The sequence below is a fragment of the Bidens hawaiensis genome, unplaced genomic scaffold (genome assembly GCF_021521415.1).
Source record: "Bidens hawaiensis isolate Kalapana, Puna unplaced genomic scaffold, B.hawaiensis_p1.1 tig00009445_1, whole genome shotgun sequence".
Lineage (NCBI taxonomy): Eukaryota > Viridiplantae > Streptophyta > Magnoliopsida > Asterales > Asteraceae > Bidens > Bidens hawaiensis.
The window spans coordinates 294200-312851 of NW_027491700.1; the positions used below are offsets into that span (position 1 = coordinate 294200).

The 18652-nt window shown below is 34.8% G+C and overlaps 1 protein-coding gene and 1 pseudogene across 2 annotated transcripts; both read left to right on the plus strand.

Moving 5' to 3' along the window:
• The first annotated feature begins 244 nt into the window (after positions 1-244).
• On the plus strand, positions 245-1900 carry LOC143532425 (protein GRAVITROPIC IN THE LIGHT 1-like). Its single transcript, XM_077027476.1, has one exon. It carries the CDS (start codon positions 245-247, stop codon positions 1544-1546), a length of 1302 nt encoding a protein of 433 aa, XP_076883591.1. The 3' UTR covers positions 1547-1900.
• Positions 1901-9673: 7773 nt separating this feature from the next.
• Positions 9674-18283, plus strand: LOC143532413 (anaphase-promoting complex subunit 6-like; annotated as a pseudogene). The gene is made up of 13 exons (XR_013135166.1): positions 9674-9910; positions 11704-11838; positions 12067-12140; positions 12283-12322; positions 12955-13000; positions 13143-13222; positions 13297-13469; positions 15963-16088; positions 16187-16261; positions 16771-16895; positions 17005-17074; positions 17164-17346; positions 18230-18283. The product of XR_013135166.1 is annotated as an anaphase-promoting complex subunit 6-like (transcript).
• The last annotated feature ends 369 nt before the right edge of the window (positions 18284-18652 follow it).

The window sequence follows — 18652 nt, forward strand, 5'->3', positions numbered from 1 at the left end:
TCGAGTTAAAGCACATTGCTTTCTCTCTATTTTATTTTACAGTAAATTCAAATTGCTTTATCATCATTATTATTTTAGTCTTTATCAACACCTCCATTTGCCTCTTTTGTCTTTAAAACATTATTCATAGATTGCATACATCATTACATCTTACACTACAATATATTGCCAATCTCCTAAGTCCTAATTCCCATCACTATCCTTAAATATTTCTTTTAACGGTCATTTGAATCATTAACAGCAGATGGATTCACTAAACCAATCCCGTCACACTCTGACCAAAACCAAATTATCTAGCACCTTTGCTAAGGTGTTACACACCCGAAAAACGAAGCCAACCGAAAAAGTTAAACGTGATCATGGTCGACTAGACGAGACGGGTCGAAATAACCCGACGATGGACGCGTTTATTGCGAAAGTGTTCGCAACCATTTCGTCGGTGAAAACCGCTTATGCACATTTGCAAGTGGCTCAATCTCCTTATGACCCGAATGGGATTCAGTTATCCGATCGAATAATGGTCGATGAACTCAAACGATTATCCGAATATAAACAGTTGTTTTTAAAGAGTCATATTAATGACGATATTTCCCCTCCTGAAACCACATTGTTGTTAGCGGAAATACAAGAACTAAAGAACCAAGTATTAATGTATGAAGTAATGGTTAAGAAGCTTGATAGCGAAAACCGGCTTCGAGAGTCCGAAATCATATTTTTGAAGGAGAATTTAAACGAAACACGCAATGAAAATAGGATGATCGAAAAACGATTGAACTCGAGTGGGGGATTAAGACCGTTATCGTTTAATTCGACTCGAGTTAATAGTTTCTACAACTTCTTGTTATCGGTTAGGCAAACGACGAGTTCGATTAAAGAGTTTGTTAAAGTTATGATGGAGGAAATGGAATATGCGAATTGGGATTTAAATGCCGCGGCTAGTGCGATCCAACCGAAAGTGGTTTTTCGGGATACGAGTGATGAATGCTTCGCGTTCGAGTCATTTGTTTGTCGGGTGATGTTTGAGGGGTTTAATAATTCAAGTTTTTCAATCACGACCCAGGGGAATGAGAACGGGAATGATTCGGATTCCCATTCCCCTGGGTCGTGGTTGGACAGTTTCATGGAACTGAAATCATTAAAAGCACGTGATTACATCACGTGGAAGCCGAACTCTATGTTCGCTAAGTTTTGCTATATAAAGTATTTAAAACTCGTGCATCCGGTTATGGAATTCTCGCTTTTTGGGAACTTAAACCAAAGAAATGCTGTCTCGGGGGGACAGTTTTCAGAGACAGCTTTCTTTGCAGCTTTTGCTGACGTGGCCAGAAAAGTCTGGCTACTACACTGTTTAGCGTTCGCGTTTGACTCAAACGTGAACGCGCCGTCAGTGTTTCGGGTTAGGGACAGGACCCTGTATACGGAAGTGTACATGGAGAGTGTAAATGAAGTGTCGCCGATGACGGTGTCGCCGGAGGTGGGGTTCATGGTGGTTCCTGGGTTTAAGGTGGGTGGGAGTGTGATACAATGTCAAGTGTATTTGACTTGAGGTTTGACCATGATGAGATTGGACGGTTGTGATGATATCTGAGGTGGGACCGGTGGTTCCACATGGTGGATATTAAAGTATGGATCGTGATAGAAAGTGGCATGGGGTATGGGTTATGTGGACCTTTGGTCAATGGATTGATTTTTGAAGTAGTAACTGTTGTATGAAATAGAATCTTATGTATATTTAGTATTTAGTGTTTACTATTTAGTATTTATGTAAATGTAGTTTAGTATATGAGATAGTTATATTATAAGTCAGTTTTTAGTTTGGAAGATGTATTTTTTTACTAGTGTAATTAAGAAATTTGGTCATTTAAAAGGAGAAATCTTCAATATAGGACCAACTTTATTCTCATTTGATTGTAGTCATTGGATTTGTAATTTTAGAAAGTAACTAAATTTCAAAAGATTCAAAAGAAGATTGACAAATTTTTTTTTTTGGCAACTAAAACTATAAATAATAATAAGCTTGTTTGTAGAAAAGTCTCACTCTAGCCAGTATGGAATAACACAAAATACATGTGTGATATCAAACATTTTTTTACATGTGGTCTTATTTGGCTACAAGATATCTGGATTATCAACTTCCCGGTTACACTAGAGCCAGCTCCGCCGCGGGTAGTAGAGAACTAGATTGGCGACTAGTTGGCTAGGATGTTTGTTTGCTTCCCTGTAGCCTGGTTAATCATGTGTAAGATGTTGGTTGGGTATTATGTGAACTAAAGTTTTTTTTTTCCCCTCTTTCTGTGTATGTTAGACTAGTGTCTTCTCTACCGATCGTGTTGAGGTGTTAACCTTCAATTGGGTCTTTTTAGAATCGACTAATTATGAGATACCCAAAGTTAATGACTGTTTTGTAAAAGTTCTTGGTCTAATTAACTATTCGAAAAATTTCATAAAAATGTTTTAAAAAAATAAGTTCGATTTACGTATGTTAACTAATAAGGATGTGGCCTCATCTTTCCCACCTTTCCATTAATAAATGTAGAGTTCTTTGTATGTTATAATTTCATGCATGTAAACGAATCAAGCTTCAACTCGTTTTGTTTCAAGCTCTATATCAACTCATTTCAATCTCCTTGTCGGATTCTTTTAAGCTTTCTTATATATACAAAAGACTTGTTTAGGCTTACAGACATAGTCAAGTATATATGTAAATAATATTGTACTTAATTAAACTTGCTTATTAAATGAACTTATAACTAATTTCAAGCCTATTACAAACCAGATCACAAGTGATTCAACTAGTTTACACTCTTATCTATACACATCCAAATAAACATGAGATTGATGGTGTGGGCTTGGTTTTCTTCAAACGATTCCTGACAATGTAAATGTATCTTCTTCCGATCCTGACATCTTTGAATATTAAAATTTTATTTTCTTAAGACCAGGACACAAACAAGCAGAATAGTTTGAAAAACTTGTCCCTAACAAGAATTATTTTGGGTTTAAAAAACGTGACATCGTGGACAGCATCCTCATAAATTAATGGTATTTATTTATATATTTATTGTTTTAATACACTGTATATAAAAAAATTATTAAAAAAACTAAAAGTATCAAATTTAAAACTTAAGGGCTATTGAGAGAATTTTTATATTCTTTAAAACGGCAATACCACTTTGGTTGGTGGTCCATTTTAGCAGTGGTGGATCTGTGTGGGGTTAAGGGGTGCTCGTGATACTTCTTAATTTTCTTGACGAAATACAATTTTATGTATCGGTGCCCTAAAACTTTAATATCCAACATTTTGATATAACAAACTCCTTTTTTATATGAAATAAACAAAAACAAAAACAAAACAAAACAAAAAAAAAAACTTCTAGATCCTCACTCAAAAACACTTTTATGGGAGGTCCCAGATTTTATTAGACAAGTTTAATATTTATAAAGTATAGCTTACGATAAAGTATGATAGATTGTCGTTAGGAAAAAACGATATTAATATTAATTTTATAAAACCTAACAAGGTGAAAAACAATGCATTGTTGTGTGGAATCTCCATCTCCATGCACGCATGAGGAGGTGTAAGTGTGAAAGACTACAAGACATGGAACTTCCTGACAGGCTTTATGTGTTCCAAGATTTTGTTTATTTGTTTAATAATCTTATGTTATGTTTTTATAGTCGGTGAGGCCACTTTCATGCATAAGATAACAATTTCTTTAATGTCTTGTTCTTTGGAGCATATGTAAGGTCATGCTTAATGGGACAACGCTTCTTGTCCGGTCAGTAAAAATGGATGTAAAACACCGTATGCGGGGATGTAGTTGAGGCGGCTCCGTTAGATGAATAACAAAGCCTTCGGTAAAGATTTTAAACCAGTCATATCATGCAACCTCACGTGTCTTTAATTTTAATTACTTCTTTATTTAATTTTCAAAAATGAAACGACCACTTTAGTGGTTTGGGGCGTTAAGTATTATGAACGTTATGTTCCGTGCATCATATTGCACTATGTGATTTTAAAAGATGACGGAAATGCGATTTTACATGCCTACATAATGGATATTTTTGACCGATTGTTTTGATGACAATATCATTTCAACTTTGCACAATTCAAAATTAAATTAAGACTGGTTTGATCTTGTGGAACATATCTAAGCATCATGGATATGGACGAAGATTAGTTAAATTTAGTATGTGTGGCTTTTTTTTAATAAAAATTATTATATTTTTCTTTTTAATTGTTTTATATTTTGTGTTAATTTTTTTTAATGTGTCGGAATCTGTATTTCCATGCGCGCTAATGACAATAATATACGTAAGAAATCACGGTCTTTCTAATACTGAGTTCCTCCTATTCCTGAAACACATTTAGCTAGATACACAAACTTTTAATTGCATGTATTACATCATATCTAAACATAGGATTTTGCAATATCATATATTAGATACAATGTAATATTTTTTTAGAGGTTTGTCCTATATTTTTAGAACCATTCAACCAAGGTAAGGTGTGTGTGACTGTGACCTATAAATCTATAATCATTCCATAGAGCATTGCTTCGAACAAAAGATTTGACAAGATGTTTGTATGGCTCCATATCTTGAAGCACACATTTCATCTAATAAATAAACTATTGAATGTACATGCTATATCCTTATATCAAGATAAATGTCACCTCATCATCTTTGTCTCCATCCCTACAAATTCAATTTCTTTAGAAGATTTCACATCATTCAAAAATGTTATACAAACCAAATGTTCGCTTAGTCACTCTTTGAACAATGGTATTAGAATTTGTCCACAAATTAGAAAATATCAATTAAATATGAATAATATATAAAATATAAATTTATTTTAACAAAAAAAATATAGTAAAGTTAGTAAATAAAAAAAAACTAGGCCTTACCGATAGTAAATTTACTTTCTGTTGTGTTATTTAATAAAAATGTTACACAAACATATGGCATTAAAATAAATTATTTTTAAGTCAAATATTATAAGGCTGTGTGTAGTGGACAATAAATTTGGGCGATAATGGGTGACAACACCTCCCCTAGGGCGATAAAAGGGGCGACTTGTTTTTGTTGCCTGCCATTGTTTGAAGGATATTATTATTATAATGTTATGTGTGTGCTTTACATATATATGAGCTATAACACCATTACACCCTAAAACAAAAACTCATCAATTGTTGATTGGGCGCCACATGACGTAAGTCGCCTCATTTTGTAGTCCCTCCACTGCACATAGCCTAAGTTTTTTCATTAACATAATCATAACAAACACTTGCAAAAGTTCTAACACAACCAACTTTACTTTTCATTTTTTTACCAAGGACTAACTAGTAAATATCTTTATTAAGATCAATATATTATTATTTGTTTCAATTGTTTGAATTGCATATATTTGTTACTAGTTCGTTATCGTTTGCTAAGATTAAGGATACATATGGAATGATTTGTTATTGAAGCATACACCCAACATCATGAAGAGTCATTACATGCATAATGTAAGGTCTTATGTTTGATTTGATGCAATAACTTTCCTTGTTGCATTCTATGAACCGGCGTCGTTTATCTATTGTCACATTGTGACCGAAATATCAATGGGTTAGTTACCAAAATAGACATGTAAAAGGCAATATAAACATAGTTATGAGCCTAGATCAATAGTAAGAGAATGGTCTTCAAGTAATTATGTTGAGATAAAATTCTATAAGGAATGTCGATGGGTTAATTACAAATTAATTATTGATTTGGTGTTTTTAAAAATAATCAAATTCAAAAAAACTCAATCAAAGGTTGACAAATTTTAGCTCGGCAACCATGCATGTGACGATACATAATAAAAAAAGTTGTTATTAGGGAACATCTTACACGTGACATCATTCGGCTACAAGAAAGCTGAATAATTAACTTTCGTGATATAGAGGAGCTGGCACCATCATGGCTAAGAATGAGCTGGATTGCCAGCTATTCGAGTGAGTCCGCTTCGCCACAGGCCTGCAGGTAGGAGGGAGCCACATTAGACTGAGGGGTGTGGGGGCTTCAAAGGGGGTGCTAGAGCCCTCTGCTCGCGCCCCCAGGCGCTAATACCACACCAAATGGGAGCTAGAGGGGGCGCTACCGAGGCGCAAACACCACCCGTGAGCATGGTAGCGGGAGAAGAGAGAGAGGATGTGGGGCTTTAATATGGGCGATAGAGGGGCGCTACCCACACCAGGGGCCAGGGGCTCCACCAGGGGCTCCAACACCCTCCTTATCCAGTTTCTCTCTCTGCTACACGTCATAATATTATTGGTTCTTGGCTCTGCTGGAGCCATCACTAGAGCCCCCACACCCCTTAGTCTTACCAACTTTTGGGCACACGAGGGCCCCTACTCCTCAATAGGTAGTTAAGGTCTTTGTTGGCTGTTATGTAGTTGACTCAATCAATGTGTAAGATGTTGGTTGAATATTGTGTAAGCCCAAGTGTTTTTTTATTCTTCTTTTTGTGTTATTTCGTGTCACGACTGCTACAATGGTGCTTTCTCCGCCGAACAAGCTAAGGTGTCAACCTTCAATCATGGCTTTAACTAGTCTTTCTCCCCTTGAGTATTTGATTGTTTCTAAAACACAAAGTGACTAAAATTTAAAAATATTGTAAATAAATTTAATCTACTTTTACTATTTTGAAGATTTTCTCGTATTATAAATAGGAAAGAAGTACGCACAGTAAATGTGACATTTTGTACTCGTTCACTGTATATGGGACGGCCGCATCTCAAGGAACATTTCACACCCCATCCCTTACTTTTATTGTTGTTAGGCTAAGGGTAATGTGGCTTGGTTGAGCCCAAGTGATCCAATCAAAACCTGACACGTAGGTGATGATATTACCCTGGATCAAACCCCTCAACCAAGCCTCAGATGGTGTAGTGGTCCAGGTGATCCGGGGCTTGATTGATTTTTTTTATTGTTATACACACAAATATAAATTAAAATGCTTCATTAAAACATAAATAAAAAGGAAAATAAAAACATAAATTTAAAATACATAAAATTAGCGTATTTTTTTTCCCGCCAATTTCTTTCGAATAAGATCTTTTTCTTCCTCCATTATCGCTTGGTCGGATAGCGATAGGTGGCTAAAGTCTTTAGCTAGAAATGCCAAACTCTTGAACCGATTTTTTGTATGTCGAGCTTCACTAATTGAGAGGAGGGTACTTGACAATTCGTTAAATTTTATCTCTAGCTTCACCAATCCCGCTTCTCTGGTTTTCTTCTCCATACCTTTTTGGGATTGTTCTGCAGGTTTAGCCGGCTCCGGTTGTGTGTTAAAATTACCGTAACCCGAGCCCGACATGGTTTTAAATTTGAGAAACTTAGAGAGGTTTTTAAATTATTAGAGAGAAATGTAGTGAGAATGGTGTGTTATTGTTATAAAATGGGGTAGCTATTTATAGTGGGTTTGAATTAAAAAAAATCACATTTAATAAATCCAACGGCTATTTTTTTAAAATTTAACTAGCCAACGGCTAGTTGATCGTCCTGCGGTCCCGGCCACCCCTCGTCCGCGCCCCTGATCACCTGAAGGGTGTAGCGGTGTTCTACACCGCGAGCCACATAGGCCGCCACCTGAACCACGCCGGCTCCTTCACCCCCATTACCTCTGGCCTTATAATGTTATATTATTAGTTTCTTTATTCTTTATATAAACATTATTTATGTTGTGGTATAGGACCCATTATAAAAATCAAAATCAAAATCAAAATCAAAATCAGACCCATTATGTGAAATTGAGAACCAAACATATAGAAACCTACGGGTAACAAATAAATATCAGTGGAAGAAAATTTGAGCTTACGGGATGTTTCGATGAGCTTCTGAAAAATATTTATTTGCTATTTGAAAAGTAATTCGGACACATCAAAACATCAATTTCTGCTTACCAAACAAATTTTGCCTTTTAAATAGCAAATAAGCAATTTTCATAGGGGGTGTTTGGCCTAGCTTTTTTAACAAAACATATAGTTTTTTTAGTTTTATTTTTCTACAAAATAAGCTTAATTTGGTGTTTGGTTTAGCTTTTTAAGTTAAGCTTATTAGCTTATATAGGCTAACTGAAGAAAATTATTTGAAGATGGTTTTTAGCTTATTTGAAGAAGCTTATCAGTGTAAGGATATAAGCATAAGCCAAAAAATAAAAGCTAGGCCAAATACCCCCATAAGCTCATCCAAACACCCCTTAGTATAACAATTAAGGAATTACATGTACCATCAAACATGCGTAGCATACAAGTACTTGATGCAGACTTGTAATATGGGAAAAAACAAAATCATCTAGACGCAAAAAAAAAACAGAGAGTGCTTATCATTTTTCTTTACATAATTTGTTTAACCACTTTGTTTGTTTTCCAACATTTTTTAAATTTGGGCTCAAGGTTGCTACAAATCCATAAATGGGCTCAACACTTTGTTCATGAGCCCTATGGTTCTATAATCTTAGTAGAATTTAGAAGCAACTGAATGGGGTTTAAGAATTCTGATTGTAACATTGTGTCTCATATCTGGCTTTATATCCATACACTCACGAGTATTAGCATGCCGATTAGTTTTTAATAACTACATTATGCGATTTCCAAGTATATTACCATTCTAATATGTATATGATTTCATGTTTTTAGCCACCATAACAAATTGAGATACTAAAATCTAAATTACATGTGTATCATTATCCCCACAAAATGTTTTAGATATCCAAAATATGCAAACTTAGTTTTCGTAGTTTCATCAAACATATTTTCTTAAGAAAGTTATTTCTTCACATAAATAACTAACTAAAATTAGAAATGACCAAAACAAAAAATAAATTAATAAATTTCGAATGTACGCTTTGCATAAACGAGTGTATCATATCATATACTCGGACCAGATATCGCCTAATACCATATCTACACATTTTTAAATCTATCTCACACTCGTTCTATCCGGTCCCTATTATCAAATATTTCAAATACGAAGCATCCTTGTCGCGCTTGAGCCCGCACAACTTTTCCATCATAACTAAAACCAACCCAACTCCACCAGATAAAAAACAATCCAGCCTCCCGCTTTTATCGTCTCCCCATAACCATACACAGAGCTAACCCAAACCCGCTATAATTATTTCCACCTCTATCTGGTCAAAACCCATACCCAACCCGGCCAAAACCCGATAAAACCCAACAACCCAGGTCAAAACACGATCGTGCCCGGAACCAGTTCCTCACCGACCCAGTTCTTGGCTTTTTTCTTGTCCCCATAACCAAACCGAACTAACTCAAACCCGTTGGAACCAGTTCCACATCTACCTAATCAAAACCTAGACCCATCCAGACCCAACCCTGATAAAACCCGACAAACCCAGTCAAAAACCCAATCCTTCCTGGAATCAATTCTTACCAGACCCGGGTTCTTGGAAAAACTCGATTTGCCCATCTCCACTCGTATATCTCTCAGGCTCGGGCTCCTAATTAAAACCGGCCGGACCGTCCCAATAAAAAAAAAATAAAAAAAATAATAAACAGCCTCCCGCTATTTTCCATACCCATTTCTTCTTCTTCTTCTTCTTCAATACAAACCCCCTCACTAAAAACATTTCCAAAACCTTTCAAAAAAACATTTCCAAAACCTTCAAACCTCAAAACCAAAAAAAGAAAGAAGAAGAAATCGAACGGTTAAGAGAGACTGCGTGAGCAAACACGTATACTCGTCCGCTATATTCTTCGCCGATAAAGTCTCCGCGTTCACTTCCGAACCGGCCGACATTTACATGCAAGCACAGGCTCTGTTCCTCGGACGACATTACCGCCGTTCTTTCCACCTCCTTAATGCTTCTCACATTGCCCTTCGTGATCTTCGGTTCCGTTACCTTGCGGCTAAATGCCTCGTTAGTTTTGATATTCGAGCCCTAGTTTTGTTGCTTGCTCTTGAAAACTGTTTGGTTTCGGTTTACGGTTTGGGTTCGGTTTTGCCACTTAAGCTTGGAAATGAAAGGTTTTGGGAAAAAAATACTTGGCCCAAAATTTTAAACTTGGGCCTAATCATTTTATATTTTGTGAACGGATTTTCTTGTGAGTCAGGCACCACACTTCATAATTTGAAGAGCCCCGTTGCCTCGTTGGTTTTAATTTTTGTGGCCTAATTTGTTAGTTAATTTGGAGTTTTTGTTTAAGTTATCGGAATTGGGTTGTTTATTATTTATTACTCCATCCGTCTCATTTTAAATGTCATGAGACCCAAAACACAAATTAAGAAATGTTTGATCATTTTGTTATATGAGCTGTAAAATGACAATAATGTCCTTTAAGTTATTATGGCTAAAAACCATTTAAATTGGGACAACCTAAAATGAAACATCTAGTATATGTAATAGTAAGGGCACAATTTAAAATTGAATTTATATGTATAGAAATGACATTTAAATTGGGACAACCGAAAATGAAATAATGGACATTTAAAATGGAACGGAGGGAGTAATTAATTTTATATACAGGGTTGTTGTTGAGAATTGTTAAAAGTTTGGGCTGAATGCTAGAAAAAATATGGGCCTTTTAAGCAAGAAGGTTTTTTTTTATTATGTTTAAATAATTGAACTTTTTAATTGACTTATTGAGTTATGATTTGGGTTGTGCAATTTTATTTTATTTTTAAATAAAAATGAGCTTAAATGAATTGGGTAATTGGGTTAAAACATTATGATATACATTTTTTTTTCAAATCTTCGTTTCGTAATTTGGAGTTTTTGTTAAATTGTCGGACTCAGGTCGTTTATTATTTATTAGTTAATTAATTTATATACGGGTCGTTCTCGAGAATTGTTAAAAATTTGGGCTTTTAAGTAAGAGGGTGTTTTTATTGGGTTTAAATGATTGAATATTTAAATGAGCTTATTGGGTTATGATACGAGTTGTGTAGTTTTTTTATATAGAAATGGGCTTTAAACAACATATATCTTTTTAAAATAATATATATATAGTTTTCTTTTTGGGCCTACTGGGGTGATCGGCAGTGTTTATATACTATTTTAGTTATTTTTGTATATTTTTTAAAGAAAACCTTAAAGCGAGGCTAAGCTCGGCTCAAGCTCGTGTATTTACCATAAACAAGCCAAAGCTCGAGTTGTGTAGTGTGAAATGAATACATAGAAGTTCAAATGAGGTAAAAAGTTAAAGATACACAAGGCTCGTTAAGACTTGAGCTTCCCATACAATGCTCGAGTTCGATAACATTAAACTGTTTTGCTTTATTGTGTACTTCATTTGTTACTTTCGGATAAGGGTGTGCATGGTTTAGTTTGGGCTGGTTTTGGGCTAAAACAGAACAAAAAGTAGTGAAACTTCAGTTTTGATTTTTTGAAAGCCATCCGGTTTCTGTTTTTTAGTTTTGCCATTTGAGCCATCTGTCAGTTTTTTCTGTTTATTTTTCTGGTTTTTTTCATTTTCATGCGCACCTCTTGATAACAATAATCTGTTTTGCATTATTGTTTACTTGACTTGTTACTTTTGGACTTAGAATTGGAGTTCTGACAAGAACATTTGAAATTGGATGCCAACATATGAAATTTATATTCTAGTTAAAACCAAGAGCAAAATCTATTTATGACAGTGCTTCTGTTATGTGTGTGCTTATTTGATAATGGTTGATTGGTTAGTAATAAATGTTCGGAATGTTCTTGATCAGGAGGAACTAAAGGAGTGGGATCAGTGTCTGCAAATGCTCGGAGAAGCTAATATGGACGAGCATGGGAATTTTAGTGATACCAAGTATTCTAATGTCATATACCTCGATAAAGACACCGAAGATCATGAAATTAAAGTGAGCATTTTTTATTTATTTATTTATTATTTTTTGCAGTTTACTCTATTTACCTTCTTACATGGTTTTGCAAAGTGGTGTATTGTGAATAGATGAGAAAGTTTACATATTACATACTTATTAGATTTTTAATTATGTCCGTGGCGGTAACTCAGATTATCTTTTGTTAGTCAGAAAATGGTATTGATAGTTTCATATGCTGTGAGCTAATGCACCTACTGTATTCAGATATCGTCGGCAATATGTTTTCTGAGAGGCAAGGCATATGAAGCTATGGAGAATCGTTCTCAGGCGAAACAATGGTTAGTTTCAACGTATTATGCAATGCAGAAAATATAATTTTTTGATGTACCAACATTTTGTCTTGTGTTTCTAGTGAATCTTTATATATTAAAAGTTTGACTGTCTTATTTTGAATGTCTTACTTTACTTATGGCGGTTTAGGTACACGGCTGCCATTAAAGCTGATCCTTTATGCTATGAGGTAAGTATAAGTTATAACAATGTGTAATTATTGTCATCAGTTTGTTATTATTTTTTCGTAGTTAGTTACAATTTATCATCGTCACGATTTTATAATAATTTATTTATTTCTTTATATTTTTTTTCGTTGCTGTCACAAACACAATCCAAATCTTCTTATTCAATAACAAACTTCTTGATACAGAGAACACTTAATTTCAATGTGAAATCAAGTTTAATCAACCAAACACATACAACTATTAACCAGAAATCAACAACCTTTCTAACAAACAATATAGAAGAAACAATACGAAACCTTAACTCTAGAGATACTGAACTAGAGAGAAAAAAGTTAATATGTAACAGATGAATTATTCTCTAATATCTGGAGAGAACCTTCGTTATATGTCACCACAAACAATAAATGGGCCTTAACTCTCACTAGCTTTGACCTGGGCCTGACCCTTTTAAGCTCCTAGCCCAATATCATGCACCTTCCAAGACTCCAACAAATAAGCCCAAAGCCCACTGACTTTTAAACCGTGCACCAACACTCGTTCATCATAAAAACACAAAACAACATATTAGAACACATAATATAAAACTAACACTGATAATGAATTGTAAATAAGTGTTACCTTTCAACAGTTGCAGGCTTTGGAATGTCTTATTGAGAAACACATGCTAACATATGAAGAAGGTGGTTTATTTGCAGTCAAATCTTATATTACTTCTCATGATATTTGACCTTTTTTCGCTAGTCAACACTATATGTCTAAAATGTTTATATCACATGAGGTACTAATCACTATGTCATTATTTGATTTGTCGTTCAATTTCAGAGAAACGTCTTCTTTCCTCTCTGCGGTTTGCTCAAGAAGACGGTTGGCTTTCTTCGTTGTATTCATGTTAAATAAAAAAGGTATCTTTAAATTCAAAATGCTTATTTTAATGCGATTTCACTTAATGAATATATTATTTTTAATATATGTTCAGTATGATAAACCAAATGTTGTAGAAGAGAAATTTAACAAACTTGAGAACGAAGATATTAGCACTGAACCATCAAACAAATCCGTGATTTGCACCCTAAAAAACAACACAGATCTTTTGGCTTGCAAAGCCGAATACTACCATCAATGTGGCGAATATAAAAAATGCTTTGAATTGTAAGGCCCCGAACCCGGTAGCCCTACTTTAGCGTTGGATTTACTCATAAACACAGTTCTACAAATCGGAGTTTATTAAAACTTTCGCGGAAACGTTAACTTAAATCATTCATTATAAAACATTAAATCTTTTCTTTGAAACCATGATAATAAACATCATATTTAAAACACTATTTCTTTCATCTTCATATGCCAGCCGCTCAATCCGTGCCATGTGCCAACCTCATGCTAGCTCTTTAATCATATTCACCTGCGTGCATACTAAAAGTCAGCTACGCTGAGTGAGTTCTAGTTAATCAGGCGACATACAATACATACACATATCTTACATACATACACATCTTAACCTTATATAAATATCCATAAGAGGAACGTCACATAATATCTATTAAAAGAACCATGGCTATTGCCCATGCTATATATATATTCCATAGAAGGGCGCTCTGTATAAATTTTCCATAGAATGACGCTCTATATGCTTCCATAGAAGGAACATCCTATATATTTCCATAGAAGGAACACTATGCTTTCCATTGAAGGAACACTATGCTTTTCATTGAAGGAACACTATGCTTTCCATTAAAGGAACACTGTATACATATTATCCGTAGAAGGAACTCTGTACGTAATTTATTATTTAATATCCATATAAGGAGACAATCACTATTCTTGGCAATACATGCAATATCCGAAGATCGTTCATGTACCGAAAATCAATCATCTTTACATTACATACAATATTCAAATCTGTATTTGTAACCTGATAGTACGTGCAATATCCGAAGATCGTTCACGTACCGACAAGCAATCATCTTTACGTTACATACAATATTCAAATATATATTTATAACCTGATAGTACGTGCAATATCCGAAGATCGTTCACGTACCCACAAGCTTTCATTCTCATTCAAGACATATATAGATATCATATATTCATACATGGCATACACTTACCAATTAGGGTAAGTGTATTAACTATCATATTGAGTATGCACACAGCCCCGAAAACATAACAAGGAGATGGGGCTAGAAACTCACCTCAATGCGGTTGCGTTCACCGTTTACGGTTATTCCCTTCTTGAGCTGTGCACGACTAACTGTATAATAATTACAGTATTAAGTACCGCTCTAGTCATCTCATTGCTACTTAATTAGTCTTACACGTCTAAGCGGTTTTACTTCATTAAATCATTACCTGGTTAGTTAATCGTTACTCATTTACCTTTAAAGGTATCTTTCATAAATTGCCAAACTCCAAGGGCTGTTATGTAATTATATAATTCTTTTCTAAGTCCAGGGACCATTCTGTCTTTATATTAAACTCCTAATTCATTACTTTTCCCTTAACGAATTGGGTAAAGAATCACCCTCTGATTCGCTAAGCTCCCATAACGAACTAGCTAACGAATCACCCTCTGATTCGCTAAGCTCTCATAACGAACTAGCTAACGAATCACCCTCTGATTCGCTAAGCTCCCATAACGAACTAGCTAACGAATCACCATCTGATTCGCTCCCATAACGAACTAGCTAACGAATCACCCTCTGATTCGCTAAGCTCCCATAACGAACTAGCTAACGAATCACCCTCTGATTCGCTAAGCTCCCATAACGAATTAGCTAACGAATCACCCTCTGATTCGCTAAGCTCCCATAACGAACTAGCTAAAGAATCACCCATAACGAATCACCAATAGTTTCTATCCAGACTTTGACTCAAGGGTCAAAGTCAAAATCGTCAAGAACAGCAAATAGTCAACAGATCTTAGATCTGCAATTAAACCTTCGTTTCTTAACCAAATATCGCGATTTTGGTATCAACGGAATCGTCTGACCAGCGCCTACAAACCCCAACCATCAAATCGGCCTAACATCGATGTTTAAGGGGTGCGATTTAGGCATATAGGTTACGGGTTTACTTAGGTTTACAATTAACCCATCAAATGTTAACCAATTTCCATAAGATTTGTTGTTTTGGATTCGTTTATAACAAACTAACACAGATATATGATTTCCTTAATCAAACCGAACCTATATGAACGATTTCTAAATATAAACGTACCTTAGACGAGTCGGTATTCGAACACGAGCTGGTCTTTGATGTTGTTTTGGTTCGTCACAACGATCTAGCACCAACAATCTTGGGTTTCGACTTCGGATCTTGGTTCGGGTTATAGGATGGTGTGTGTGTTTTCCAAGGTGTAGGCTATGGTGTAGAGAATGTATAAAAATGGAAATGATTAGGGTTTAAGGGGTATTTATACTCCCTTAAGCCTATGGACCTAAGGCCCATCTTTCCCTTTTGGTCCATAATTAAGTCCATCTAAAAGCCTACTTATCCTATCATATTTTATTATTATTATTACTCTCCGAACGAAAAATTGGGATGTTACATGAATTGACTTCAGCGTAAGTCAAATAACTTTCTGATTATAAAGTTATATAATATTAACTTAATGCTTTGATGCAACTTTTTTAAAAAATATTTCAGATTGCTTGAAAAGGATCCATTTCATTTTAAAAGTACCATGGTTCATATAGCAGCAGCATTGGAGCTTGGACACTCAAATGAACTTTATCTTATGGCTTGCAACTTAGTCAAAGATTATCCTCAAAAGTAAGAAAGTATTTTATTTATTTTCTTAATTTTCATTTTTTTTTCTTTATGAAGTTCTATACTTCTATTTTATAAATTTTATTATTTGTTTTTTTAAGGGCGATATCTTGGTTTGCTGTCGGTTGCTATTATTATTGTATCAAGAAGTACGACCAGTCACGTCGTTATTTCAGGTAATATACGGTTGGATTTAGGGTTGTAAACGAACCGTCCGTCGACCGAATACAAACGGATAATGTTCGTGTTTGTTCGTTTATCTTTAACCGAACAAACGATCGAACACGAAAAATTAAATGAGTGGGTTCATTGTTTGTGTTCGCTCGTTAATAAAATGAACATGCTCATGCTCGTTCGTTAACACTTAACAGTTTAAACGGGCAATTGATGAACGGACATAGCCGAGCTAAAACTAGTTAAAAGTAATGTGAAGGACAATGTGTCGGGCATAAAAAGTTATTAAAACTAGACTAAGTTGTATTGGGCCAATAAATTCTAAATGCGTACATTAATGAACAAACCTAAACACACGTAAACTAATTAACATAAAAGAATTATTGAAAGAACGTAAACGAGCTTCACGAACAGGACATGTGTGCATGTTCATTCAACTAATGGCAGCAAAGCAACTAGTTGGACTATAGCTAGATGGATATTTTACTGATTTTTTTTAAATATATGACAGCAAAGCAACTACCTTGGATGGAACATTTGCTCCTGGTTGGATAGGTTTCGGAATGCTCATTCAGCCAAAATAGAAGGTGATCAAGCAATGTCGGCTTATCGTACTGCTGCTCGTTTATTTCCCGGGTAACAAACCCTTTTTTAAAATTCTTTTCAGTCTCAAGTCACAATGTCACAACTAAACAATATATTATTTTCTGTTAAAGACTAAATCTTTATGTTTTTTTTGTCCCAGGTGTCACTTGCCTACTTTGTATATCGGGATGGAGTACGTGCGAACCCTCAGCTTCAAACTTGCTAATCAGGTGCTAATAACAATATCATGTCATCATCCATTTTTTATACTAATTACTGTTGACTAAACCTATAAATATTGATCTTCAAATTATTTCAGTTTTTTATGCAGGCAATGGCAATATGCCCTTCTGATCCACTTGTATATAATGAACTCGGAACCGTTGCTTATCACATGAAAGAGTAATTATCATTTCTTTATTTTGTTTTTAGTGTAAACTGCGGTTTTCGTCCATGTGGTTTGTCCAAATCTGCGGTTTTAGTCAAACAGTTACAAATTTGCGTTTTTCATCACTGTGGTTTCATTTCACTTGCAATTAAACCCCAACACACTAACGTCGTTAAGTTTGATCGTTAAACCCATCAGTGTGCCCCTCATGTGAGGGGCAGTTTTGTCCTTTTTTTTCCCCGAATACACCCCACCCCCTCCCGTGAAGTGGCTTGCGAATTAGGGTTGGGGGTTATTTAGGGAGAAAAAGGACAAAACTGCCCCTCACGTGAGGAGCACATTGATGAATTTAACGACCTGGCTTAACGGGGTTAGTGGGGTTGGGTTTAATTGCAAGTGAAATGAAACCACATGGACGAAAATCGCAAATTTGAAACTATTGGACTAAAACCACAGGGACGAAAATTTAAAAACCATGCATGTTGACCATTAAAATACCATACTGATACTGAATATTAAACACCAATATAAAATTTGCACCCGAATTAGCATACATAAAATATGTTTTGTTAAATTATATAATAGTAGTACTATAGTCAAACTAAAGATAAAATGCTCGAATTTATTGTATAATTTTTAAAAAATATATAATAGCTTATATAACTATATAAGAGAAGGTTATTTATGTTTTAAACAGAAGGTGGAATAAAAATGGTCAACCACCCGTTACTATTATTCTTTTACCTCTAGTTACCAAAATTTAATGTATTAGAAGTTACATACACAACATGATCGTCATGTGTTTTTAATTAAAAGAGTGCATGCATCTGCATCATATTGGAATACAAACGAATACATCCATGTGCATAATATTGTTGTAATTTAGTATCACAACATAAAATAAGATCTTCATGTGATTACAATTAATGCAAAAAAAATAAATAAATAATCCATGTTTACTACATTGATTTTCCAATATACATGTATTGACTTTTAGATATTCATGTACAAGCTCATCTTGAATAGTGAACGTAAAAGAAGTGGTTCATGATCGATGTTACTAGTTCATCTTGATCTCAGGCAGTGAATGCTAGCACCGTTTCACCGTTTGGACCGTTATATATATGATTCGTGAGTATACGTATAGAAAGAAGCTTGCGGTTCTTTGTTTTCATTATTAGGCATCAGCTCTATATATCTGACCAGAGCACACATTGATGGTTGTAGTTTACAAGCATCCTATTGTTTGGTTACAAAAACATTTTAAAAGCCGTATTCAAATCCCAACACTTTATTCTATATATAATACTTTTCATTAATTAGACTTAAAGTTGTAACTTGTAAGTTGTAACACGAAGATATTCTATATTGGGTCTGGGCTTGGGCTTCAACCCATCCCAGCTCGGTCCATTAATATTAG